The sequence below is a fragment of the Leptonotus elevatus genome, chromosome 8 (assembly GCF_054856555.1).
Source record: "Leptonotus elevatus isolate MCC_2025b chromosome 8, RoL_Lele_1.0, whole genome shotgun sequence".
Classification (NCBI taxonomy): Eukaryota; Metazoa; Chordata; class Actinopteri; order Syngnathiformes; family Syngnathidae; genus Leptonotus; species Leptonotus elevatus.
In genome coordinates this window covers 12,510,681-12,538,457 of record NC_141246.1, presented here as the reverse complement: position 1 = coordinate 12,538,457, position 27,777 = coordinate 12,510,681, and the positions used below count along the sequence as shown (strand labels likewise).

General features: G+C 39.9%; 5 protein-coding genes across 8 annotated transcripts; 3 read left to right on the top strand and 2 right to left on the bottom strand.

Annotated features, from left to right (window-relative positions):
• The first annotated feature begins 357 nt into the window (after nt 1-357).
• On the top strand, nt 358-5,502 carry map9 (microtubule-associated protein 9). Of its 3 annotated transcripts, none has more exons than XM_086083558.1 (13): nt 358-737; nt 830-914; nt 1,268-1,726; nt 1,830-2,002; nt 2,321-2,357; nt 2,437-2,504; nt 2,598-2,659; nt 2,743-2,884; nt 3,033-3,110; nt 3,238-3,399; nt 3,812-3,957; nt 4,493-4,628; nt 4,744-5,502. In XM_086083558.1, the coding sequence occupies exons 1-13, from the start codon at nt 666-668 to the stop codon at nt 4,861-4,863; spliced, it is 1,740 nt and encodes a 579-aa protein (XP_085939684.1). In that variant the 5' UTR covers nt 358-665; the 3' UTR covers nt 4,864-5,502. The 3 variants fall into 3 exon arrangements, with proteins under 3 accessions (XP_085939684.1, XP_085939683.1, XP_085939685.1); XM_086083557.1 differs by having other exon boundaries at nt 371-737; nt 1,268-1,741; XM_086083559.1 differs by lacking the exons at nt 2,321-2,357; nt 2,437-2,504 and having other exon boundaries at nt 371-737; nt 1,268-1,741.
• A 1,388-nt stretch (nt 5,503-6,890) lies between these two features.
• On the top strand, nt 6,891-14,127 carry ugdh (UDP-glucose 6-dehydrogenase). The gene is made up of 12 exons (XM_086082141.1): nt 6,891-7,035; nt 7,871-8,032; nt 9,525-9,626; nt 9,707-9,907; nt 9,982-10,179; nt 10,376-10,523; nt 10,903-10,997; nt 11,079-11,209; nt 11,362-11,501; nt 11,657-11,748; nt 11,829-11,939; nt 13,624-14,127. Exons 2-12 carry the CDS (start codon nt 7,871-7,873, stop codon nt 13,732-13,734), a joined length of 1,491 nt encoding a protein of 496 aa, XP_085938267.1. The 5' UTR covers nt 6,891-7,035; the 3' UTR covers nt 13,735-14,127.
• Nucleotides 14,128-14,250: 123 nt separating this feature from the next.
• lias (lipoic acid synthetase) lies at nt 14,251-18,981 on the bottom strand. 2 transcript variants are annotated; one of them, XM_086082142.1, is made up of 11 exons: nt 18,834-18,932; nt 18,415-18,593; nt 18,037-18,130; nt 17,830-17,910; nt 17,597-17,753; nt 16,372-16,429; nt 15,778-15,906; nt 15,421-15,566; nt 15,286-15,356; nt 15,099-15,210; nt 14,251-14,730 (listed from the first exon to the last, which is right to left on the bottom strand). In XM_086082142.1, exons 1-11 carry the CDS (start codon nt 18,915-18,917, stop codon nt 14,681-14,683), a joined length of 1,161 nt encoding a protein of 386 aa, XP_085938268.1. In that variant the 5' UTR covers nt 18,918-18,932; the 3' UTR covers nt 14,251-14,680. The 2 variants fall into 2 exon arrangements, with proteins under 2 accessions (XP_085938268.1, XP_085938269.1); XM_086082143.1 differs by having other exon boundaries at nt 14,251-15,210; nt 18,834-18,981.
• A 389-nt stretch (nt 18,982-19,370) lies between these two features.
• On the top strand, nt 19,371-22,671 carry rpl9 (ribosomal protein L9). The gene is made up of 8 exons (XM_086083641.1): nt 19,371-19,437; nt 19,939-19,985; nt 20,058-20,173; nt 21,014-21,109; nt 21,345-21,477; nt 21,793-21,873; nt 22,355-22,481; nt 22,561-22,671. The coding sequence occupies exons 2-7, from the start codon at nt 19,940-19,942 to the stop codon at nt 22,459-22,461; spliced, it is 579 nt and encodes a 192-aa protein (XP_085939767.1). The 5' UTR covers nt 19,371-19,437; nt 19,939; the 3' UTR covers nt 22,462-22,481; nt 22,561-22,671.
• A 2,238-nt stretch (nt 22,672-24,909) lies between these two features.
• Nucleotides 24,910-25,816, bottom strand: LOC147169796 (type-2 ice-structuring protein-like). The gene is given in 6 exon segments (XM_086082147.1): nt 24,910-24,977; nt 25,079-25,187; nt 25,248-25,364; nt 25,452-25,548; nt 25,580-25,730; nt 25,808-25,816. Coding segments are annotated over 5 exon segments (501 nt in total). The 5' UTR covers nt 25,690-25,730; nt 25,808-25,816.
• Between the last annotated feature and the right edge of the window lie 1,961 nt (nt 25,817-27,777).

The following is a 27,777-nucleotide window of genomic DNA, read 5'->3' as shown; positions in this document are numbered from 1 at the left end:
TTTTTTGTTTAAAATAAATGTTGAGGGTAAATTTATCAGTAAAATTACATAATGTTTTGCTATGTTTTGTTATCCCTTTATTGTTCCGTGAGGGGAAATAGGACAAGATGCAATGCACACAATGACATTATCAGCAGTAAGAATACCAAATACCTAAAGCTACCCAATTAAAATTATGCCCAACGGATAATAGAACAATCCAGAATAGAGATAAAAACAAGTCCAGAAATACCACCTCACCCAGAGCCAGCCGAATGGGAGGGAGATTTTGTTTTTATTTACAAAATTTAAAAACGTAATCCGGCGGCACAACGATGCTGTATACCCCACCCCCCATAAACTCCATCGTGTAAAAAAAAAAAAAAAAAAACTCTCTACAAAGACTGCAACGCGCATGCGCAATGACAAACCGGAAACCGCGTCTCCCTAGGTTACCGTCAACACAATGGCATTTCCACGGTAGCTTTTGGACGTTCACACATTAGCCATCCATCCGTTACATTGGAATGAATCAAACAGCTATTTGATATTTGTAGGAACGACTATACGTACAGTGATATCTGTAAATCATGTCAGCCATGTAAATGAGCAACTCTGCGGACTCTCTAGCAAAAAGTAGCGAGCATGCTAAGTCTTAGCCAATAAGCCTGTTTATAGTTTCAGACATGACAAATCAAACATTCGACATTCTTGCTTACTCGCAAAGTCCCAAAACAACAAAAAGAACAACGTTCCAGGTAAAGGCCGCTGCATTATTATTGATGGTTAGTTACTTCGTTTGGAAAATGGACTCGGGCGACTTAACCTATTCGTTGTTGTGTCTTTGCAGGATGAACTTGAAGCTGCGCTCACTGTCAGAGCTAGAAAATCAACAACAATTCTATATTCCGAAAATGTGTATGAAGATAGCGATGGTAAGACGAATTGCACAACTGTTAACACATTTCATTTTTCGACGTTTGATTAATTAAATTGTAAGATGTGATTTGCAGCTTCCATTGTGTCTGTTTGGCGTCTTTTCGCCTAAAAAGCCTAATGAAAGCACGCCTCAACCCTGCCTAAACAGGACCCTAAACATACTGTATTCTATTATTGCATGTGTCTTTATTGCATTGTTAAAAATGTGTAATACATTCCCATTTCCCAAACTATTTGCTCTCTTGGGCATCAGCAATACACTAGCTATAGAGTATTGTTTTTGGTATGCTTGTTATGCTTAAAGCGTAAATTGGTATTAAATACATTTGTAATTTTCTGTATGCCACAGATTTCTTGGACAACCTCCTTAAATCAAGAAAAAACAGGTCTGACGCATTCAAAGCCAGCAAGAATAAAAGCAGAATCAACGACTTTGACTTCTCTGATGACGATGAAAAACAAGAGACAAAAAAAAGGACTTCTTTCTTGAAATCCCTAAAACGAATTTCTGTGGATGAAGATACAATTGCACCGCAGCGTGAAAACGATACTACAAACAGTTGTCAGTTATCAAGGGAAGACGACAAACAGTATAATAATGATGCTGTAAAAGTGGCCAGCCGTTGTCCCACAAAAGACAAATCCATTAAATCCCTGTTATCCCCGTCACACGATGCTCCTCTGGACTTTCCCTTACCTTTCCACAGCAGTATATCTCCAGCGCCCATTAGGCCTGAAAGTAGAGCAGAGAGTGGAGACACAGGTTGTGAAGATCGCTTCGGGGCTTCATTAGACGCTGACCTTAAATGTGTGATGACCTCTGGTCTGTTTACACCATTCTAAAACAAATACTTTACATTCAAACACACACATGCTCACCTGTTCCGTTCTGCATATATATATATATGTAGGTATCGAGAAGGAGACTCCCAAACCCAAACCTAGACAAAGAACTGTGGGATTGAACATTCACGTGACAGAGACAACAGAAACTTCACCATCAGCTCCCCTTGCCACCAATATCTGCAACGTCACTGACATCTTAGCTCCTGAAAGGATCATGACAAGGAGCAGCAGTCCCCACGTGCGTTGTTTTATGTTTCACATTTGCATATTGCACAGTGTTATTATTTATTTTCTATCTATCATCTCACCTACCCTTGGAACCACAAAGTAGTGCAGTTCTGTATTGCAGAAAATTGCTGATAATCGATGAATAAGAATCAATTAATGGCCCTTTTTTTTTCACAAAAGATATCAAATGCTCATTAATAAACATTGGTAAATTAGTACCTTAACAGAGAAACAAAGTAGTCCAATGTTATGCCAGGCGAGTATGATCACAACATGTTATCAAGTATATGTGTCAAAAATATCTAATTGTCACGTGTGCTGTTGTTAGTTGACAGATGAATGCTGTGCGGATTCATCTGATTCAAGTGAGCAGTCAAACATCACATTTTAAATTGATTCTGTATCAAGCAGCATTTTCTAATTTGTATTTCTATTGTTTTTAAGATGGCCTCACGTTAGGCGACACCAAAGATTTACAGAGGATATATTCCAAATCTTTGAAAGAGTCCATTGTAAGATGTTATGTCATGATGTGCCTTTTCTGTGGATCCTTTGTGATATTTTCTGTTTAATTTTATAAGGTTCTTCTTCTTTCTTTTTTTCAGCAAGAGCCGGAAGAACACTCTGTTGCTGAAGTCACTCAAGTTCAAAACAAATCTGATATCAGGTCAGTAATATTATCCAACTTACTGTATATTTGTGAAAAAGCTTTGTGACTTAAGCGTCCTTCTTTAATTTCATATCATTCAGGGCGTCCAGTTCTCAGTCTCAGAGACCCAACACGAAGAAGGTAGAATCAAGGTATCTGGGAACTCTCAAAATTCTGGATTGTAAAGTTTCCCAAGATTGTCAACCACATGCTGCCGATTCTCTCAGGGCCACTGTTTACCAGGTCAGTAGGACAATGCCATATATCTTGTCTTTATCCACACACACACACACAAAACTACTGAGTGCACAGTGTTTTTGTGTTAGTTTCAGAAGAAGGCATTTGAATATTTGATGTCAGTCAGTACAAATCGTATTTGTGTTCCTCCAAGGAATGGCTCAAAAAGAAAAAGGAAAAGTCTTCTGAGAACTTGCACAAAGAGAAGATTCTGCAAGAAGAAAATAAAAAGGTGAGCAGCTGAGAAGATAAGAACCTCTCAGCACAGTGGACATCTCTGCCAGACTACGGTAAAACAAAATCGTGGTAAATGTTTTCACTTTATGCACATTGCTGACTTTGTCCCCCAAACCAAACAGAGAGAAGAGGAAAAAAAGAAAGATGCTGCCTCGTCATATGAGGCTTGGAAAGAAAAGAAAGACGTGATGCTCAAAGCGAAATCAAAGGAAGACAAGCATAGAATGAGGAAAGAGCAAAGAGTGGTGGAAGAGGTAGAGGAAAAAAAGATAGCAGCTGAAAAGGTACAATTGTCATGCGTTCATCTGAAAAGTACACCCTTCGTAGGAGGATACAAATGAGATCCACTACAATGGATATGAAAAAGAAACATCTGAAATCCTTCAATGCGATTGAAATTTGGAGAGTATCTCAATTTTAAGGGAATCAAAAATATTTGGACATATTGACATTTGTTATTATAAACCAATTGTAATATTTACCTAAAAATCATTAGTTTTTTCTTGCAAAGTATCTGGTAACTGAAAACAAAAGTGAAGGTAGCAAACAAGCTTAAGCTCCAAACTTCGCACAGTTATTAATTGCAAATAATTTTCACCCATATGACCAATTATGTTTATATTTCAAAACTGAGCAGGGGGGAAAAAAAAGCTACCCAAAGTATTCTGTATCTAATTGTAACGAATGTTATGGCAGGTGTTTTATCAATGGAAGCATAGGAATGATGAATTACTCAGAGAAAAGTATCGACAACACAGAGAGACTGAGAGGAAACTTGCACTGAAGAAGCAGGAGGAGGAGGAAGGAAGAAAGAGAGACAGCAAATCAGCTTTTTCAAACTGGTAAGTTCAAAAGCATTGCCCTTGTGAAATATCTCTCTGTAAGGAAATCAAAAATCGGGTAAAATCCTAAATATTTTGGCTGGGTTCCAGGGTCCCACCCGAAAATATCAGTCCCTGCACTGAACAGGAGCAATCTGTCTTAAGATGACCATTTCAAAAGCAGTTACTTGGGAATCATTCATGTGATATTTTCACCATTTAGACCCTTGACACAGATCAGAAAATGGAGGAAACCATTTTTGCTTGTAAATATGAATCATCTTTACGTGTTATAAAGAGAAAAGTGACTCGTTTAGTTGAAAACAGTTCATTTGTATATTTAGAAAAGCTCTACGTCTATATAAAACAAATTCATTAGCAGCAAATGTCATTTTTAGTGTATGCAGCGGGGCCACAAATGCTCCCCGGGCCGTAGTTTGGACACTATCTATCTATCTATCAACCCTCCTCTCTCTCTCTCTCTCCCTCCCTTCTATAATGTGTGAAAGTGGCAACTGAACATCATTATCTGTCAACCATTTAATCATCTTCCCAGGTGCGAGAAGAAGACAGATGCCCTATACAAAAAAGTGTCATCAGAACGCCAGGAGAACAGGAATAAAGCACAGGAGGATCAATATATCCAAGAGGAAAAGGATAAAATGGCTATAGAGATGTTTGAACAGTGGCTGGTCAGTACAGTTTCTTACCTGTTTCAAATCAACTCGTTGACATGTCACGTTATAGCAGAACTGTATATGACTGTTAGGGAGCACTTTACAGTATTGATTTTCTTGTTAAAAACAGGCAAAGAAGGATACGCAACAAAAGCGACAGAGAGAAGAAAGGCAAATCCAAGTGATACTGCGAGACAGTCCGCCCCCACCATGGAGCCCTCCCAATAAAACCATTCAATTTCGAAAATAATATTTAAAATCGGGAATGTCCGCACATTGTTGAATTGCGTTGTTGAATTTCATGCATATTGCTTGGGATCAATGCATTGTGACTGGTGACCAGTCAAGAGTGTAGCTCAAATAGGCTTCCGCTATCATAAGCAAATAAATGGAAGCATGTGGATGATTTGATTTGAAATTTTTAACTGGAAGGAAAGTGTTTCGTTTTATTAATGATTTTCATGTTAATATAGAATCGAAAGTACGAGATTACAGAAATTGATTAGAGTAGTATTTTATAAATACTGTTTTTTGTGTGTTTTAGATCAGTAAGAAAAGTGTTGGTTGGTTTTGGATTTAGTTATTTTGTCATCTCATGTTTTATTGTCTTTACCAAAATGTAAGAAATATTTCCAAAAAATTAAATGTCTCAGTTTCGGACAACAGGGTATTGATTGATATGACAGATTTTTGTTTTTCTGAGCAAGCAATTATAGTTTCTGTGCAAATGCTAATTGCTGAACTACCCACTCTTGTTTGTGGGATGATGCATGTTTACAACTGAGATGCTAAAAAAATATATTTTACATATTATATCTCCAAAGTTGTGTGTTCTCTGTTCAATCATAGGGACTGAACAGATCTTTTTTATTGATTTGTACAGACTCAAGGTCACAATAAAGCTTACATTAATGTTGGAAAAATTCTCTTGGTCTCTTTTTTTTGTATCCCCAAAAAACAGACATCTGGTAGAATGTTTTATATCCACTGTAAGGTCATAAAGGCATCTCATCAGTCTCCTAACCTCAACTCAAACGAAAAGCTGTTGAGGGAGATGAAGTTTCAAGTTTCCAAGCGGAAGGCAAGACACGTTTTAAGATTTGGAGAGATTCTGTAAGGGGAAGTTGGTCCAAATCCCTCCTAACTGAGCTGTGTGTGAATCTAGTGCAGTGGTTTGCAAATTATTTTTGTTACACCTTCCCCCAGGAAGAAGAAATGAATTCGTCCCTGACACCCCTCCCCCAAACTCTCCGCCTGACTTATAATCATTTGTCAATGAAATTTCTGCTTTGTAATTAATTGTACACCTCTGCAGAGGAGCCAATATGCCTTGCACACTCTTTACAATGAGAGAGCCACTGCCACCTACTGTAGCGGATGTGCAATTGCACTTTATGGTGACATATGCCTTTCACCAAAAAAAAAAGGTCCCTGGGGCCACACACGTGCACTCTCATATCACGCTGCGTTTCTGCTGTGCTTGCCATCTAGCTTCTCTATCAACTTATGTTTTGCTTGAGGATCAAATACCGGTACTTAATTCAATACAATAATAATAAAACATTTAATAACTTTCGCAGTGGTACTGTTTTACGCATTAATCACTGATTTTCTGACTATAACAATCTATATAAAATTGTTAATCCATTCTATATTGCTTATCTGCTTATATGGCTGAGCGAGAGGTGTGGTAGCTACACCTTGGACTGGTTGCCAATATTTTTTTTAAAAAGCAAATTTACAAAATTAGTAGAAGAATGATCAGTTATTACCCCTGCTATATGCAGGATACAATCAGAGCAACTGATTGGATACTTTGGTGTAATAATCTTTCAGGGATGTGATGAAATAGGGAGACTATGTCACACAGTGAATATTTTTGTCCAAATTTGTTACACAAGAAATCGCAACTTCAAAAAACACAGGGCAAGGTTATAGACTCACAGTCAGAGAACATTTCAACACAATGGGCGAGGCAAAATAAGCCAAACGTCATCTTGGTAGTAAAGTGATGGCGGAAAGGAAGTAGGAGTGTTTAAATGCACTTGGGAGGGGAGCACAATTAGAAACATGTGTTAGACATTAGGGATAGCGCTGTAAACAAGGAGACGGGAAGCAGACATGAGTGACTCACAAAAAAAACTAAACAGCACACGCTTCTTAAACCGACCAAAAAGAGAACACGATTACACTTTTTTTTTGTAATACAGTCTGATTCGTGTACACAGACTGTGCTTTTACGCTGAAAATCTACAAACAGGAAGCCTGCCTGTGCTTTTACGCTGAAAATCTACAAACAGGAAGCCTGCCTGCTTGCGTACGTCAGTGCACGTTACATGGAATCGTATCCCACCACAGACAGAGCCGCTTCTAATCAGTGGAAGGATTGAAGCGGTCAACTTGTTAAAGAACCCATTGGGAGGTAAGCTTACTAGTTGAATTACCCAACGTATCCCTTTTTCAAATGTTTTTTTTTATTTTTAATGAATGAGTGGTGTTCAGGTTAACAGCCGTCATCGCGTCACTCGTGTCTCCAAGACATACTGTAGAAGAAAAGCTAAAGAATTTCCCGAAGTTCGGTGTCGTGTTGGCAGAGGTAAAATAAACTGGTTTCTTCAGGCAAGCTAGCCAGATAGCCATTTTAGAGTTAAAATTCATTGTATATCTACTAAGAATAATTCCGAACCGGCTCGGGTGAGGTGTTGCTAATCTGTAGTGGTTGACTAGTGGTTTGTTGCTAAGGATTCAAAAGATCATTCAACTAAGGTGTGTGGGAGACGTGGCTAAAGTGGAATGAAAAGGCTCTTTATCTGACCTGGCGATCACGGTTCGACTGGCACTCTTGGTGGGATTTAGATGCAAGCACCAAGGAAGTCCCAAGTCTTAACATTTAAGTTACAGACAAGTCCTAAGTTTTAAGTGACTGTGGCAAAAATCTAAAAGGTCTAATCGAATCAGCACTTGAATTTCAGGTAAATTCCAGTCATTACAGGTTGTAAGTCAAGTCATACAAGCTTGCTCTGTCACAACATATTGGAGTGATAATAAAATGTTTTTTCACTGATTTTAAAAATAAGTCCAGAAGGTCTTGTTCAAATGAATACTTACTTACCAGTTAGGAGAAAGGAACCCAATCCTTGATTAATTCACTGATATGATGAAAAGTGTGTCTCATTACAATTCTCTATAATGTAATGTCATTGGACTGCTGCAAATGAAATGTTATTTTTATATATATATATTTTTTGCATACACAGATGTTCCAAATAAAGAGGATCTGTTGCATTGGTGCTGGCTATGTGGGAGGCCCAACATGCAGTGTGATTGCCCAAATGTGTCCGGAGATCACGGTGACTGTTGTCGATGTCAACGAGTCCCGAATCAAAGCCTGGAACTCGGACACGCTTCCCATATATGAGGTGTGATGTCAACTTTATTTCATAGTGCAGTGCAACTTCAAAAGTCGAAGAATAGACAACCCCTTCACTTATGCTAGTTGACATTAAAACTGCCCCCCCCACATATGAAACATCTAATGTTAAATAATTTATTTCAGGCTCAAACTGTGCTAAACTTATATTGACTGTGCAGCCAGCTAATATTTGAAGTTACATATTAAATATTTTCAAGTGTCATACAAGTCTAAAAAGAAATTAAACACTTTAAAGCTAAAATAGAGTAAAAATATTCACCTTTTGAAGATGCCTTATGGTACTTAAGGCTCGTAATTTGCCAGTCAAAATTTGCATTTTGTGCCTGAATCCACCACATTGAAAAACAAAGGTGCAAACAGGCATTTATGTGCACAAAGCGCAGCTTGTAACACTGATTGTTCCGGGTATTAAATAAATAAATAAAAGCATTAGCGGGGTTTCAAATATCAAGGGCTTTAACTTTTCTTCCTCTCCTTAAAATGCTTCAATTTGGCGCCAAGTGGGGAACTCGTGAAGCAGACCTGGTTGGTCACATTAGTTCTCACAGCGACTTCTTCATCAACACACAAGATGCTAATCAGTCATCACACTTGGGCTGTTAACCGGCTTGCGACGTCGCTTGCTCAGCCCCGCACCGTAACTAATTATTTGGGGCCCAAGGCAAACAAACGCTGCCCTTGTACCTCCATATATAGTAGTTCCATTCCGTTTTAAAAATGGTGAGTAATGTGATTTAGACCACTTTGTTCTGCTTTAGAAATCAGTTGCAATTAACGAATAGCTCAAGGTAGTTTATTAATATTACCTGTAAAGATTTTGATTATTAATATTTATCATGAACTAAATAGTATAAATTTGGGAACGTTCTCACATATCATGAGGTAGATAAAGTCCTTAAAATCATTCTTGATGAAAACACATATTATTCAGACATTTATTAAACATTTATAGTTTAGGTTACCATTTGCAAGTGTCATAAACGTTAAGTTTTGCTTGTGTAGGCACGAGGTGCTGGGTGACATATGGTCAGTGTAATAAGTGGCCAGATTCTGAGGCCCGTATGCTCTAAGGTTGGTTACTCCAAATTGTACCACTTGCAATGTTGGACAATCTTTAATAAATGTGTGCAGGATATCAAGAGCACTACAGTAATCCGCTTTGTGAGTTTTTTATTATTATTAGCCATCCAGTTGCATGCACGTCAACTGCAGAGTGGCTGCACGCCAAGCTTCCTTTTATTGCCTTGCCTGATTTGAAAGGTTTCAGTTTATTGTAGTAGCTGGGTGTGGTCAGAAATGTTGAGCTGGACAGAATTTTAGAGGGGCTTCAGTTGAGTAACTGTTGACACACAACCATTTGTGACCAGAGTATTTCAACACCGTTGGGGGAAAACCCTTCCAGATGGCTCATTGTTGCAGTGACCTCATCATGATGAGTGTGGGGTGGCTCAAAACGAGTTCTGCTTCTCTCCCCGCAGCCCGGCCTGAAAGATGTGGTGGAATCATGCAGAGGGAGGAACTTATTTTTCTCCACAGACATTGACTCAGCCATCAGAGACGCCGACCTTGTTTTTATCTCTGTGAGTTTTCCAGTCACACCCATGCAAACACGCACAATTGTCAGCCTCTTCACTTCAAACTAAAACGAACCCCAATGTAGGTAAACACCCCCACCAAGACCTACGGCATGGGGAAGGGCCGCGCCGCAGACCTCAAGTTCATCGAAGCGTGCGCTCGCAGGATTGTGGAGGTGTCCGACGGCTACAAGATTGTCACAGAGAAGAGCACTGTGCCCGTGCGAGCCGCTGAGAGCATTCGACGGATCTTCGACGCCAACACCAAGCCCAGCCTCAACCTCCATGTGTGTAATATCAGTATTAAAAGTAGGTCTTGTGTTCTCCTTTTGTTCTCACTCACGACGCCCCTCCGTTTCAGGTGCTGTCCAATCCAGAGTTCCTTGCGGAGGGAACGGCGGTGAAGGATCTGAAGGAGCCTGACCGCGTCCTGATTGGTGGAGATGAGACGGCAGAGGGTCAAAGGGCAATCCGAGCGTTATGCGCCGTTTATGAACACTGGGTGCCAAAGGCCAGAATTATCACCACCAACACGTGGTCGTCAGAGCTGTCTAAACTGGTGCGTGTAGGGCAAATCATTATCAATATTAATAATAGCAATAGAGTTCAAGGGGGACAGCACGGTGGGTGGTTGGGTGGTAAGCAAGTCTGCTTCACAGTTCTGAGATTTGTGGTTTGAAATGACTTTGACTCTTGATAAGAGCTGCTACTTATTTGTTGTTTTGCATCATCTTCAACTAACTTTGCGTATGCAGGCTGCCAACGCATTCCTGGCGCAGCGAATCAGCAGCATCAACAGCATCAGCGCCTTGTGCGAGGCCACCGGGGCTGACGTGGTGGAGGTCGCCAAGGCCATTGGCATGGACCAGAGAATAGGGAGCAACTTTCTCAAAGCCAGTGTGGGTAAGAGAGGCAGCGCCAAGAACTTTTTAAAACACTTAAAAAAAAAAAAAAAAACTTTTTTCCTTGAATTTTGATTTCAAAACAAGTTATTTATATATTTATAGTAATTTGTTGCTCATGTGCAGTAATATATTGAGGCAATTACACATTTATATGGTTTCACACATCTTAATGGCTTTCTGAGGAAAGCCATAACTATAATATGTCCAGTATGTCACCAGCGCCGAAGTCTATTGCAATCTAGTCTGGCTGACTATGACATTCTTTAAATTTGGAAACTTTTTTTCTAAACTGGAAGAAATAATGTGGCAAATTAGATTGTCACATGCTCAAACTGTTGTACTTTATTAATTCTACATATTTTGTCTTTTCCCCCCAGGTTTTGGTGGAAGCTGTTTCCAGAAGGATGTGCTCAATCTGGTGTATCTATGTGAGGCCCTCAACCTGCCTGAGGTGGCCTCCTACTGGCAACAGGTGAGCACAGCAAAGCTTCTTATTGTGTACTCTATACATATCTTGGGAGTATATTTTCTTCTCCCCCCCCCCCCCCCCCAGGTGATAGATATAAATGAGTACCAAAGGCGGCGGTTTGCCTGCAGGATCATCGACTGCCTCTTCAACACGGTGACAGGCAAAAAAATTGCTCTGCTCGGCTTCTCTTTCAAAAAAGACACAGGTGACACAAGGTCGGTTCTCTACCCTCGCCCTTGTAAACATTCCTACGTTAATCATAAACCTGGCATTGTGCGTCTGTGTGTGGACAAAACGGGATCTTTCAACCGCAAGGCCCATACTGTCACCTTCCTCTGATCACTTCATGTTGTGTGTGTAACTTCAGAGAGTCATCCAGTATTTACATCTCCAAATATCTGATGGATGAAGGAGCCAAACTATTCATCTATGACCCCAAAGTTCTTAAAGAGCAAATCATTCAGGACCTTTCTCAGCCCAGCATCTCAGAGGACAAGCCAGAAAGAGGTTAGCGCGTTTGTCATGTCTCACTTTGGTGTCTGCCAAGCTGCACTGCACAATAGGTTAATTGTCTCCTTTAATTGTAATTACGAGATCAGCGTGTCTCAGCTGATAAGTATACAAGAATAACTTTGAAAACTAAATGGAAAATGCTGACTCAGTTTCAGAGCTGGTGTCTGTGACCAGTGACCCCTACGAGGCTTGCCAGAGCGCACACGCGTTAGTCATCTGTACCGAGTGGGACATGTTTAAGGTCACTCGTCGTGTTTTTTTTACTTGCTCCCTCTAATTTAAGAAATAAATAGTTTAGTCACCCAATTTATGTCACCACAGGAGCTGGACTATGAGAAGATCTACAAAAAGATGCTGAAGCCAGCCTTTATATTTGATGGACGCAGAGTGCTGGACCACCTTCACGCACACCTCCAGGACCTCGGTTTCCAGGTGAGAAAAATGCTGGACGCAGATACATTTGCATAATATAATGCAGTGCAACCTCTGAGGTTGAATGTAGTCCATTATTGGACAGTGAACTGGAAAATAATGGAAATCCAATTCCAAACTTCCGCCATCATAAAATCGTTGACATAAGTTGAATACTTGAATATTCAGCTTTCTGGTTAAATTTCTGGAGACTGGAAGAATCACAGAAAGACAAAGGGAGTGGAAATCATTGGAAGTTTGTGAATTTTGCAGTTCAGCTCCTAGTTAGAAAAAGCAAATTGTGTCAGAAGTACAGATGCATTGAATAATGGACCTTTTTCACTTCAACTTCCGGTCCTATAGTAAGCGCGAGAAGCAAGTTGGATCGCAGAGTATATAACACTATCTCAAACATTTGCCAAAAATCGCCTTTGCCAATGCGGAAACTAGCATTGTACAAGAAAATTCCATCACGGAAAAAAAAAAAGAACGAAGAAAGGGTGCGCATTTTTCCACAAGAAACTTATCGAAAAGGGGGCCGTCTAAAATGCTACATGTGCGTGTATGTTGCCGAAAGTCAGAAAACTTTTAGGAACGGTCACTGTAGTGGTGCGTGCTAATCCATAGATGGCATTGTAGCCTAAAGGGACCCGGGGGTTCCAGTTTGAAATAAAAGCAGCTAGTGGAAGCTAGTATAAAGGCAAGCAAACACTTAACACAAGAACATTACAGTCACCAATATTTACCCACATATCTCTACGTCAACCTCTGAAAATATCAAAACAATCGCCACAGTATTTTGGATTATATTGGCATTCAGCCTTTCTCCCAATAGACGCTCACTATAAAAAGCTTAATGTGTTAACTATGACCAATCACCACCAAAATTGACATGCACATCTCTAATTTAGGCCCACATCAATCTCTTAAAATAGCAATGTGATCAGTTTGTTTACGATTGGTCATAGTTTATTTTTTATTAAGCCACGTAACCACACCAAACACACACTTTCCCGCAGTCTCTCATAAGAATATCTCATATGAAGGAAACAGCTAACTGTTGGCCTAATTCATAGTAGCAAGGATATAGAGAACCTAATAGTCTGTTTTTAATGATGGTGATGTGTGTTTTTTGTACGCGTGTCATAATCCCAGTATGTAGCCTACAGACAAAGTTTTGATGAAAACACAGATTCCCACGTAGGGGGCAGCGTTAATAAAGTTTAAATGCGGGAAGAGCATCCCTGCACGATACAGTGGCTTTTATTTTTCACCTGCACTGTTAGTCACTGTGAACGACACCTGAAGTTGATATACACAACGATCACTTAGCTTCCGGGTTTTGTAAAAAAAAAAAAAAAAAAAGTTAATTGGACATGTGCATTAAAAAGTTTAGAAGGTTATAGTGCATTTTAGACTCACTGTAAAATTTCACCGAAAGCTGAAAATCCCTAAATTGTTGTAGGTAGTGTATACAGAGTTCAATTGTTGATGCTAACTTAGGGTGATGAGATGTTTCGCTTTCATGCTCCACACATCGCATCAGGATTAATTTCCTATTCTGACAAAACCCTTGAGGAGTTAAGATGCTCAATGATTGTTTCCAAACGTACGTACGGTTGTCAAAAGCGTGAGGTGCCACTGTAACTGAAACTACATCTTGAGGTCAGTTTTCTCTTCTCCCTCCCACCCCCCCTCTTTGCAGATTGAGACCATCGGGAAAAAAGTGACTGCAACACGAATCCCCTACACTCCCGCTGCTGTATGTCCTCGCATCAGTACCAGCGAGCCTCCGGTCAAAAAAGCCAAAATCTAAAACTGCTGGCACGCAACACATTCCTCCCTCAACATTTTAATTGGACCCTGTCAAATCCTGCCTTATGATCTAACGCAAGCCAGACCAACCGTGTGACTTTTGACTCCCCTATAATGGGTTGACGAGTTAATTCTTCAGTCCCAGATTTTGATTGTATTCATGCAATTTTATGGTTGAACCTTTCCAAACACATACATGGTTTATTGAATACGCTAGTGCTTATCAAGCAAGCAGTTTTACATGTAGTCGAGCGTGTCTTGACAGTGTACTTTTTATAGTCACATTCCAAATGTTTTTAATACAATTTTATATTTTTTATAAATCATAATGCTGTATTTGTGACTGAAAGGGCAAATGCAATAAAATGTAACAAGTGAATGTGGGATTATACAAGTGTCTGAAAAAGTACAGTTTTTCCTGACAGTTTTTAGGTTAAAAGGTTTTAATTAATCACATGAGATTAAGGTAAAAAGGCATTATAAATGTATACATCTGAAATAGACACAATTGATAAGATTTGAGTGCAAGCATTAGTTTATTTAGGTGAAATAAATAATTTAGCTATCCCAAAGCAATGTCATTAAATAACCCCACCAACAGCAGACGGGACAAGCATCAAAGTGTCCCTTAAAACGGATTAAAAAGAAAATGTCAGGGGCCCTTGAAAGGTGGGGACAGGATGTAATTAGAGGCCCCCGAGGTGCAAAGAATGCAGTTGCAGTTTCTTTTGGTGGACACCCTGGTGCTTCTTTGGAGACCTGCTGGCTTGTCCCCGTTCACCTTCTCTTCAATCATCTCTCGAAAATATCCATTATGGATGATCCCTGTTTAATTTCAATCAGGTGTGCATATGCTTCTCTCAATGTTCTGTGTCGTGCGTAGTGCTGCGGCTTGAAATAACGCATTATGGCAGTGGTGTAGAGTGGCTGGCCGGGTTTGTCGCTATTCATTCTGCCTGCTTTTTCTTCTTGAGCAAATTCTTCAGGAAGAACTCTCCTGTCGAGAGTGGAAACAAAGTAGTTAAGTTATCTAACCCTGGGATGGGTGAACTGGCTCAAGCCAAATTGAATTTTTAAAATGGGTCAGGTCCTTTGTAGATTTATAATGGTTTACATCATTTTGTTAATACTTACTACTATTTTATTTTATTTTTTACAATAAGGACTAGAAGTACATGTCAAAGTCATACACACCAGATCTTGATCAGTGATGTAGTCCACCTGAAAAGCTTATCAATTATATTTGTTCACAAAAAAAATAAAAAAATAGGGCATGAGGGCATGATTCCGAATGATCTCAAGTGAAAATGACATCAAAACTTGTCCTCCATGTAATTGTATGCACTTCCAAGCCTTGTGCCTCACCTGCTTTGTAGGAGGATCGAACCAGCGGCCCACTGGCAGTGTAAACAAAGCCCATGTCATTCCCAACTTTTTCCCAGTGTGCAAACTTCTCTGGAGTGACATATTCGTCCACCTAAGCCCACACACAAATTCCCGCCGTTGACATGAATTCAAATGCGTTTTTTGGATTCTTCTGGACTGCGCTTACCTTTAGGTGGCGTTTAGTGGGTTGCATGTACTGTCCCAGTGTCAGACAATCAACTGCGGCCTCCCGCAGCTCTGCAACATCACCAAAACTCAGATCATGTCAGGCCAAATACTTGCACCTTCCCAGTGCACATACCAGTCAGTGTACTGTGAATTTGTTGGTCAGTCTCTCCTAATCCCAGCATGATGGACGTCTTGGTAAGTAGAGCAGGATTGGCCTTTTTGGCGTGCTTCAAAACGCTCAGAGATTGGTCAAAGTTGGCTCTCGGATCTCGGACATGCCTAGCATTGGAGAGAAAAAAACTCTGAAGGGCATATGGGCAGGCATTTTTTTAAATGAATACACAATTTAATTTAAATCTGGCACTAAAAGACAAAGAATTCTCATCCTACATGACTAAGCGTGACTTTAAAAAATAGGTTTTAAAAATGAAGAGGGATTATATGTTGTCAGATGAAAACATTAGCTAGAAAGTGCACCCCATTGTGGTACCTTTGCAGCTCACGGACCGTCTCCACGTTGTGCGCGTACACATCCAGACCCGAGAGGGCGACCTTCTCCACTGCTGCAAGGTCGCCTCGAAAATCAGGTGTCAGACATTCAACCAGGATCTGAGGGTTCCTACAAGGAATGGATGCCTTCATTTAGAACACATGCTAAGATTCCATTAGTTTGGTACAATGCATTCACATATTTATTTATTTTTTAAGTTAGCTATTTTTATTTTATTTTCTGGATATCCCATAAGAAGGCATATATCTTCTGAAATAACACATTTTCTCAAATGACTTAATTATTATTTATAATTAATGATATTCATTCAAGTGAAGATAAAACACTCACAATAAATAGGTAACAGATCAATATGCACTTAAAAAATATATATATCTGCCAGTGTTCACATTTTCAAATGATCACTTCTACAACAGTTCATGAAAATCACAATGTCTCATCTCTGGTAAGCTATTTTTTAGAACAGTCCTGTGGGCCACTGATGATGCTTGGGGGCCATCTAGTGCCCCCTGGTGACCTGTTCTACACAGTTTGTAAAGAGAGATAATGAAGCCTAAAAACGAGTCTGTTTACCTTTCCTTCAGGTGAGAAACAGTCTTGGCAAAATGTTTCGCCCCACCATCGGCAATATCTACCAAAAAAAAAGAAGATCTGAATACTGAAGAGACAATTGAAGTATTCCAATTCCAATGAGCTACATTCCCCTATGGGGGTGCAGTTTCCGTGTCATTTGTTATGCTAAATCTGGCTTGTGTTCCAACTGCCGGTTATGAAAAGTTAAAGACTATGAGGCGTGACTATTTCCTTAGCTTTAACCCACGTGGCTATAAATTGTCATGATATCATTGTAGTCATGTCGCAATATTACAAGCAGCACATCTGTTAAAAAAGTGAGGTACTGTATTCCATTTGTGCAGTTCCAGCACCCTCTGATGGTTAGTTTATTAGTATTAGTTTAATTTCGATTGGGCATGTTTTTGGCCCACGCTAATGGCCAGACGAAGGGGAACATAACACATTTGAGTTCCTTCACAAAAATAGATTCACAATGCGTGCATGCATTAGCAAGTGTGCCTCAATATTAAGTGCTATTAGTGATTTTAGGTCATTTATGTACATTGAGGTTAATGTTACCAGTACAATTTGAACTATATAATTATAACCTGAGCTAGATACCACTGTATAGACAACATGCATGCAATTGCCATGTTTAATTGCCTTTATATTTTTTGTTCTACATTAAGATGCCTACCATGAAGCCTTCAAGTTGATCAACCTAGCAATGGAAAAGGCAATCAAGCCGCAAAAATCCTAAAATTCTGGACCTTGTTTTTGGTGCGGCACTAGGAGTGTTTTTGCTTCTGCGTGTTTATTTCCACCGGTCACTAGCGTCGGCAGTAATTTGCTCTTGTAGTTGTGTGTATAATGTTTATATAAGAAAAAGAGTTCCTTTTTTAATTTAGTATGTGCTGTTTAATTATATACCAGTACACTTGAGACAATAGTCAGAATTTTACAGTATAAAGGCAGGTATGTTAGCTAAGTCAGTTGTTTTTAGTGACACAACATAACACTAATTGTTTCAACAAAAAAATCATTCATCAAATTGGAAAACGGCAACAATTGTATTCCTGTTGCATTCAATACAATACATTTCTTCATTACGTTGTGGAATGTATGGTGTCCAAAAATATGAGGAAACTCGATTTTATTTTCGCTAACTTGCAGTCAACATGTTTTGCCATTCACGTCTTCTTGGACCACTTGTAGTGTTCAGGAATTTAGAAGCCCAACTTACCATCTCTGTCCACAGATGTGAGCACCACATAGTCTAGCCCCCATGCTGCGATAGCCTTAGCGGTGTTGTAGGGCTCTTCAGGGTCTGGAGGCGGCGGCAGACGAGCAGTCTTCACGGAACAAAAGCGACATCCGCGGGTGCAGGTGTCTCCCATCAGCTAGCCATGAGAAGAAATGACAAAATATGACATAACAGATCAAAATGCTCCAGAAAATGCAAACTTTTGATCTGACCATGATGGTGGCAGTAGCTGTAGAGTACTCTCCTCCTCCCCAGCATTCGCCAATGTTAGGACACCTGGCTTCCTCACATACCTGATGGAACACACCGATTCATGCTTTGAACTCACAGGTACGTGACAGCTTCACGTAAAAACAAACAGTGCTGTTCTTGCTCAACAAGTTTCCAAGTTAAACACAGTTACACTTTGTTTAGCTTACGGTGTGAAGATTGAGGTCTCTCAAAGAGTTTTTCACTCTGTTGTAGTTCTTCCCAATAGGAATTTCAGTCTTCAGCCAAGGAGGCAGCCGAAGCCTGCAAAAGAGTGACTTTTATAGCGCTGAGACAATAATTCAAATTTGTGGGTGTTCTATAACTACACCTAATATCACCACAATCTGTCAGTGGGGTATTCCACTCTGGAGGATTGTACGCTGCAAAAACGAAGACAATGGAAGGCAAAATTTTCTTGGACCCTCATCATCCTGGTCACCACTAAGACCCCCCCCCCCCCCACCTCCAACCCCAGCATATATGGGCACAGAAAAAAACATGTATTTGTTGTTGTGTTGTAATTGTGACAGGCACACCAAACTCACCGCTCGCCCTTCTGCCTCTTCAAGTTGCCTCTGTACTCTGCCCAGTTGTCTTTCTCGGACAGTTCCCCTGAAATAAAGTCCTGCAGCGTGGGGCCGTCATTATCGCTTAGTAGCTCTTTGCTCCTGTTAGCCGGACTCGAAGAGGACTTGGCCGCAGATAATATGCTGCTCGTGTAGCCCTATAGAAGATAAATAAATCGATTGCTCACATGTCTTAAACCAGGTCTTTACACGATACACATTGCACACTGTCGAGACGATCACTGCAATCACAATGATTTGTTTGTAAACTTTGCCGTCACTACTCGGACCGTTATGAAAACAGGTCAGGAACCACGCATACACCGAACGATCGAAGGCACAAACAACAAAGATGTTTCCAAAAACAATTAATTTCAGTGTTGGAATGTAATACTGACGTGCGAGATACTTGTCGCTCCCAGCAATGGGCGATTAGCGGAGAAACGGCCGACGACAACACGGCTTTGCTTGAGTAACGCCATGACATTGGCTAGCAAGTTTCAGGTCCACCTAGCTATAGATCGAACAACGCACATCGACGAGCGATTGTTCTGGTCTGGTGTTGCGTTCAAGTAACGGCGCCAGAGGAGGAGCAGAAATACTTACAGTTTAGTCTTCGCATTCCCCCCTTTACGCTCTACATCGATGTTCATAGCAAAACTGTATTTTCTTCCTTTATTGAATTACCTCAACAATTTAGTGTAGTGTGCTGCTTTTTCACCCAGATATGACTATCACTCCGATTACTCACTACCACTAGAGTAATAACTATAACCAACATAATTAACGTCGTTATAGAAATCAACGAATGCAAAAAAAAAAAAAAAAAAACTCATAAAAAGCTTTTTCCTGTCGTTTTTAGTCAGCTGTCTTGGACGTTTTTGCGGTAAAGTAGAAGTTCCGTCCGTTGAGCTCCATTGCTTGCGTCTGATGACGTCATTTACGTACGCTTCAACAGCGCGGTGACGTCTTTTCTCTTTCTTTTCCTCTGCTACCAGCGAGGTGAGGTTGACAGAAAATGACTGTCATCCGACTTAATCAAAGTCAATCCGTCGAAATTTCACGTTAGGTTTTGTTCTAACCTGTTTGTTTTTACGCAACTATTATTGTTTTTTATTTGGAAAGCGTTATTTTCTGTCGATGCCATGTCTGAGGGGGAATAAATGGGGTTGTTTGATACGTGATTGGGCTGGCCGGTTCAGGCCGACAGTGCCGAACACCACAGTGAGCTAATCCACTTTGGGTTGAAAACATTGTCGCTGTCGATACGTAACAAAGGATGCGGTATATTTATTAATTATAAAGATGCTCGAATTGGAGTTGTTCAGTAGGGAGTCTTATAGCTCCTGGTTCGTGTTAGCTTAATGCTACCTTAGCCGCTGTGTGGCTGCTGCTCTCCTCGCAGTTTTCACCCAAAAATGAGTCAGAAATCGGTGCTAGCGTTTTCAAATGTAGTCGTGTTTAGGTGTAATGTAAAGTGATTATTTGTCATTCAAATTACAGAATGAAGACCATTCTCAGCAGCCAGTCAGTCGACATTCCCGACAAGGGTAAGAATGAAACCGCTCTTCTGTTAGCGTCTCTTGTTGGCTTGTGCTGACTTTGTTTGCATCTTGTTGCAGTCGAGGTGAAGCTGAAGGGGCGGACAGTGACTGTCAAGGGTCCCCGCGGCAAACTCATCAGGGAGTTCAATCACATAAACCTGGAGTTGCGTCTGCTCGGCAAGAAAAATAAGAAGGTAGGGAAGACCGAGGCCCATTAGATAGGTCTGTCGAGAAAATTAATGAAATTTCAGAATGAACTTAAAATGCACAACAAACTTTCAAATTGTACCTAATTTGACCTTCCAACTTTAGAATGCACATATTAAACTTGTTAACGTTTCAGCTACTTTTCACAATTTTGTGTTCTCAATCGAGGAGCTGAATTGCAACATTTAAGACATGCACTCAAAAGATGTACGTAAAATACATAAAATTAATCACCAAACAATACAGCCATGATGGGAAATTTGGAACATCTTAAGAATCCATCTATTTCCTCCACTGGTTCTTTTTCAAAACATAATGATAATATTACAGGTGGCGTATCATATTGAAGTGACTTTTCTGTTCTGTTGTTGCAATGCAGAATTCAAGCCTAGGGGGCGCCAAAAGTTGGATACTAAAATGTTAGATTTCTACTTTATTGATGTTTTTTTTAATACTACCAGTGATTTCTAATTAGTAAAACTAATGTTTTGTGATGCTTCTATTTTTGTTGGAGAACGGTTAATATCGAGAGTTACATTTTGTCCATACCGTTCAGCCCTTTAACCGGTGCTCCGTTTATGTATTATGCAGCCAGTAATGTTTTACAACTTTTAAAAATACACATGTATGCCTGTTTATTGCTAACCATATTTTGTAATTAGTTAACACTTCTAAACAAGCCTTCAGTTCACCAAGTAAATTCAGTTGAGACCTGCAAGAGTTGCCCGTATCGAATTTTGCTTAAAGCTTAGAAGTTCCTCTGTCTGTAACCAACAAATGAGTTTCTAACATGAATCTGATCATTTTGCTCAACTACTGTATTTCAGCTGCGTGTAGAAAAATGGTGGGGGAACCGAAAGGAGCTGGCAACAGTTCGCACCATCTGCAGTCATGTCCAGAACATGATCAAGGGAGTCACTTTGGTGAGATTCTCACTCGACTTCTCCAATTTCTGAGGACTGACTGCAGAATTAAACCTTCATACTTCACTACTATATCCTGACCTTTCACCACCCCTGTACAAGTCTGTAATAGTGATACTCCAAGCAGTCAAGACAATTTGCCCTCTTGTGTTAGTCTACTCATCTATCATTGGCAATGTTTCGTTTCACTGCTTCTTCCGCCATGATTCATGTCTCTACCGTCCTGTCATTACAGGGTTTCCGTTACAAAATGCGTTCGGTGTATGCCCATTTCCCCATCAACGTTGTCATGCAAGAGAATGGCACCATGGTGGAGATCAGGAATTTCCTCGGCGAGAAGTACATCCGCCGTGTCAGAATGAGGGCAGGTATGTGGTGAATGATGAGGTTTCATTTGTTGAGTGTTCTTTGGATATTTGCGTTCCATGTTTGTGCACTTTTCTGTGCAGATATGAATGTGGGTCGTTAATAGTGGACCATTTACGAAGACTTTCTAGAATTCAAATTAACATTCCAACAGTTGGCGGCATTTTATAGCGCCATCAAATGTCTGAAATTGGTAACTCCAAACTTGGATTGTGCCCTATGCAGGTTTTTTATTGTTTTTGTTAAATGAAGCCTATTTGATTAACAAATAATGAAGCCTGCCTAAAGTAAAAGTTGCTCTGTTATGCTCCTCCCAGGTGTCATGTGCACAGTCTCAGCAGCCCAGAAAGACGAGCTGGTGCTGGAAGGCAACGATATTGAGCTGGTGTCAAATTCAGGTATGATGTAACAGTCCATGTGTACGCACATAATTAATCAATAGTAAATCAATCTGATCGCGAGCAAATGCAAGAGATTTCTAAAATAAATCTAAACAATTATTTAGTAGTACACGCTGCCATTACTTTTCAGTGAAGATGCTGTCCTGTTTCTATTCATGTGAAGTTAAAGGGAAAAAAATAATTTAAACAATTTTCACCATGGAATCTTTCTGATATATTTTGCCTTTTGACCTATTTTAAAACGGCTTTTTTACTCTTGACTGGTATTTTGACTTATCTCCAAATCAGCTAAAGTTGAATATTTCACAAGCATGCTAATTAAACATTGTCCAGCGTGGTGTTCTATTCTGCTCTTGATCCGAAATAAAGAAATATTGGGAGTTGCCTAGAAAGTTGCTCAACATGGCCCTTATCTGCCTCTACTGTCTCTGCAATGTTTTCCCTTCTGATTTTTCACCGAAAATTCTTCCTTTTCCAGCTGCTCTCATCCAACAGGCCACCACGGTCAAAAATAAGGATATCAGGAAGTTCTTGGATGGCATTTACGTGTCTGAGAAGGGAACAGTTTTGGAATCGAATAAGTAAAATCTGAATCTGCACCCAAGGTCAGAAAAAAGGAGATTTTCCATGCTTTTTATGAAACAACGTGGACATTGGTTTGTAAAACTTGTGAAATTTCAACAGTGGCCGTGATGAAACCAACATGTCACCCTGATTAAGACACCAGAAACTTCCTTGTGGCATCCATCAAAGATTTCTGTTATGACCAATAAAGTTGGAATGTTGTTTCCATCACCTTTGTTTTGTTTTTCTTCCATTTTTTTTTTAACTCAATGCAACTTAATCAAGTGCAGGCTTGTCATCTTTTTGCTTTTAGTCCAGGACAGAACAGAAAAGCAGAGTTTGCAATTTTCAAAATGTTTTATCTCCCCCCCCATATTTGTCTAAATTGTCAGTGTGACCTGGTGGTAGTACATAAGTAAAATTATCTGTTACCACATTTTATCACTTAGTTCAACTTTTTTTTTTTTAAGTACAATCAGAAAGAGGTGATAAAGTTACCTGTTGTGCAAAAACAATGCATATTCTACATCTAATAAGACTTGCTATGGAAACTACTTATTGGCACGTCTTTACAAATGAACACCACCAGGGAGGACATGTTTTATTTACCTTTGCTTTGTTGTTGGTTAGTCTGCGCTTTGATTGGCTACACATTTAGTTCACAGGATTCCGTTCGTTAACTGTCGATTTGTTGACTACACGCAAGATTTGTGATTGTAAATATTTTCTCAGGCCTAAGGAACGTTTTGCAGGACACTTCCGTTTAATGTGCTTGGTTGGGAAGGGGGAAAAAAACAGCCCTATTAACTATTTTTCACGTGTGTACTTTGGATTACATCTAGCTTGCCTGTGTACAGATTTAGACTGCACCTTGTGCCAGACTCACTGGACATGAAAGTAGAAATATAATTACTCACGCCAGTGCAACAACTGAATTTGCAGATTGATTTTTTTTTTATACTTGTAAATTTGTTGCTGATAAACATGTTACACACTTCATCCCATTTATCAGAAACTGTGAAAATGAGTTTGATGACTATTTACTTTGCAAGTCAATTTACCGTGTGTACCCCAAAATCTTCCACCCGTGCACATCCCTGTTCCAAATGTTTCCCGACAGCCAGATTGCCTGGAGTTTTGCAAAAAACTATTTTCTTTAAAAAATAAATAAATGTTAATGCAACATGAACACTTTTAGTAAAACGATAATGTATTTCTAGCTCGAAAGCACTTTTTTCTTCTTCTGTATTTCTCTTGGTCCCAGTGATGGAAGGGTCATAAGGTTAATCAGATTATGTTAATAACCGTGTTGCTTCTGTTGCAACACTTAGAACATGACAAAATATCCGGATGTATCTGTGGTTTGATGGCAGATGATTACTTGTTTCTTTTAAATATATATATATTTTTTTATAAAAGGTTTGTGCTGTCAAGTTTTAGGAAAAGTCATGGAAAACTGCCTAAAAAGGTTTCTGAACATGGTGTCAGTTCATACTTGACAGTTTAAATAACTTTTAACAAGGTGCTTTTTATTTACCCCCCTCCCCCCAAAAAACAGACTGAGCACACGTATGCTATGGTTAAAGTGTTTGATGCACACAACTATCCAAAATGCGGTAGCCATACAAAGTAGAAAAGACAAACGTCATTCTCTTGACTTTTACCCCCAAAAGCTCAAGTGCTTACCCAATTTAACACATTTCAGTTAACCCAGCTGTTTTATACAGCATTATATACAGTTGTGTTAAAAAAATAATACCGTTTTTTAGAAAATGAGTAAAGTTAAAAACCTTTATTGATCTTGTCCGTGATGTTTGACTTCTATTATTTTGAACACACTGTGTGTGTGACTGGCAACTGCAAGTGTGCCAAATAGAAGTGGTTTTTGTTTCTAAATTTGTGTAACCCTTTTTCTAAATCAAAAGAGCCTTTACCCATCCATGTAGTCCAATGATGACTTTAGAGCTCTGTCAGATTTCGGATTCACTGTCCTTGATTTATTAAAAGTAACAGTTTGGCTGAACGAAGACGAAGATCATCTTGCTTTCCTTCTTGTGTCTTTTTTTTTTTCTCCCTTCTTGTGTCTTTTATCGCCACGTCAACTGCTCACATTTGTTGAGTTTTCTCCCTGCAAATGTAATGGATGCCAGCGTGCGCTGTGCAAATATACAGTACATTAGTCAAAATTCACTTTTGGGAATCTTCAATAGAGGGTGCTGGCCTCTAAATTGGCGGCCCAAGCCTTTAGCTCAGTGGTCAGGCCTCTCAAATTCCAACCAATGACACGGTGGAGCTGTGGGTTTGAAACCCAATTGGGAAGCACAGGGTCGCCACCGTTACACAAAACACATCCTGCACAAAGGCGGGTGGTCCGGCGACTTGATAAGATCTTTCCATCCATAGTTAACCTTAATCATTCCTTTTCTTCAATGCTGACAAAGAAAAAACTTAAGTACATACCTGGAATACTTACAGAGACCTTGCACACACAAATGGAAGGGTAGAGCTGCAGGGCACATCTTCCCAACATTTATTCACTGCAAACAAAATTAAATAGTCATCTCTTGTTCCGAGTATGGTGAATCACATACAAAGCAAGATTTCACCAGCTTTCAGTCATCATCAAACTGTTACTGACCACCACTATTCATCTGAAGACAGCACTGCGTCAGTTCGTTATCTGGTTGTAGGGGACACCAGAATCTGAACATCATTTGGCTACCGTCTGACCAGAACCAGGCTCCACTCTGTAAAAGTGATGAATCTGACCAAGTCCATCAGGAAAAAAATCAATAAAAAATAATTACCATTTGACAACCTGTGCCTCCAAGCCAAGTGGGTAGTTGAGTTAGCGTCTTAAGGAATGTATTTTCACCATCAGTGTGGACAGATGCCAGGTTTCCGCCTAAAAACTGGCAACGTGCCTAGTCGGCCACACAAACACGTTTATTACACGCACATCCAAGTCAATGCCTTTAAACAACTCAACAAGCCATCTACAAACATCTGACCTGAGCCTCAACCCAGGTCTTGACTCTTGCCTCATAGAAGAAACACCGGTTATTGTGTTCGGTCCAGGCAAGTGGACAGACTGCTGCTGATGCGTCAGTGTGGTTGCCAAATAGAGGTGGGGGGAGATCAGATGCCTTATTGATACTGATGGATTAACCGACAACATGTACACTGATACTCACCCTGAGCTGAAGTCAGAGCCACAATGGCACAAAAAATTAAACACACAGTCAGCATCTTAGTGAAGAATTCAGATGTTGAAGGTGGACCGAGAAAACCTGGTTTATTCAAAAGGCTCACTTGAATCATAGTATTCTGGATAAGAAAGAAAACAAAAAAGTGTGTGAGTGCAAACCTGCAGCCGAGCGCTCCTCCTTGCTCTGGTGTCTTGTGTACATGTACAACTTGTGAAGAAGATCTACTCTTGAGCGGAAGTGTGTATTATTTAGTGCCTTCAAGTGGTGAACTAATAGAATGCAAGGGGTTTGAAGCACGCACATTCCTTCCCGTGCCTCAGAGAGACCACATCAATTACTACCTATTTTGTGTGTGTTGTTGATGTTTTTTAATGACGTATTAGTTCACACTGTCCATTTAACCTTCAAAAGCTTGACGTTCATTAATTAATGGTTGTCATTTAACGTTTGCGATTGGGACAACAAACTCATCGTCACTTCATATTTGTTAGAGTGTGGCCGTCTTCCTGTTTCACAATCTTGTACTTTGACGGTCATGTCACCAAACCCATCTAAGCGGACTTCGCGTGTGTGCTGCAAGCTAACAATAAAATGGTTTGAACCCGAACGGTGTAGTTCTCATGATGGTTTGAAACCAAACGTTAGTTTTTCAATGCTGGTGCCCTTGTACAAAAGAATAATATGATTCAGGAAACACCTCACTTGTACGACGTTATGGAGATTGTCATAGCTCCTGTTAGAAATCATTCATTTGATTTCCTGCGTGTTCAAAATAAAACTCAAAGTTGAGATCTCGTGAAGAAGTTTTCTGGCCAGCTTTTATTATTCAGAAATTTCCGAGCCACTTTGGATCCTTGCTCAATCAGCAGTGACCACAAAGTGAACCCTCTCTTTCTGCTCTCCCACACTTATACAAAACAGTGAATAGAAATAATACTCCCCCCCTGTCATCAGAGTGAAATACACAACTTAGAATCCTACACCAGTTCCTATCTCAGTCCACTCCAGATGTGGGTAAATAATTGGTCCCCGGCACCTCCTTGCACCAGGAAATTTATGGACAGACCTCTGCTTGCACTTTCAAACATCCCCTCATTTAGATAAATCAGAAACCTTACTTTCCCAGGGAAGAGAACAAAGGACTATAGATTGACTAACATATGAATTAACTGTTGTCTTATTATTACACAGCTCTAACTAATATCAAAAACGGTTAAAACATAAATAGAAACAGAAAAACAATGTTGATAATCTAACATTCCCTCATTTGGGCTCTACAGAACCCAACACATTTTAACATTTTTTCTTTCTTTTTCAAAGGAAAATACCAGCCGGATCTTCATAATCGCAAACGACAACGCAACATTAAGCAATGGTTGTGTGGGGGAAGTAGTTATCATTAAAACATCCCTTTAGCAGGTGAGGAGGTAGTTTAGCAGTCATATGGCATTAAAGAACATTTCATACATTAAAAGATTTTTTAGTGGAATAAGCATAGCATGTGTGAAGCTTAACACGAAATGTTGTTGTTCAAGAAAGAATGTCGCAATGTATCGGCAGATGAAGATGCGTTCCCACTCTGAAGCCATCTTGTGATGAAGTTCTTTGTTGAATGAAAAGAGTGTCATGTTAGTTTTTTTTTAAGAACCTCAGGGTTGACTGCCCAAGGTCCTTCGATTTGTCACCGGGATTATTCTGCCCGCAAATGTGACTCTTCGTGGAATGATTGCCCAGGAAAAGGCACTTCACTCGATCTCCGTTGCATGATGTCCTCAAACGGCAGCTCCAGAACCGGACACTGGATCAGCTGACGTTGTTTTCCCAGTCGGAGGTGGTGAGATTGATGATCATCGGTTGGTGAGATTGCTGAGCCTGGGACGTTTCCGGCGGGCCGTGTAGATAAGATGTCGTCTCCCCCTCCTTTGAACTCCGGATATCCTCTCCCTCACCTCCTGAGAGCGAAACATGTTCATTTAGTCACTCAGAAACTCACATAAATTTTATTTGGAGAAAAAAAAACCTGATAAATTTTGTTAGTTGGGATTAGTAAATGTTATTTGATTAAGATCCGAAGGTCCTGTGCTGTTGGAACAGGAAAATATCTATTCTTATGACATTGAGATAGAGC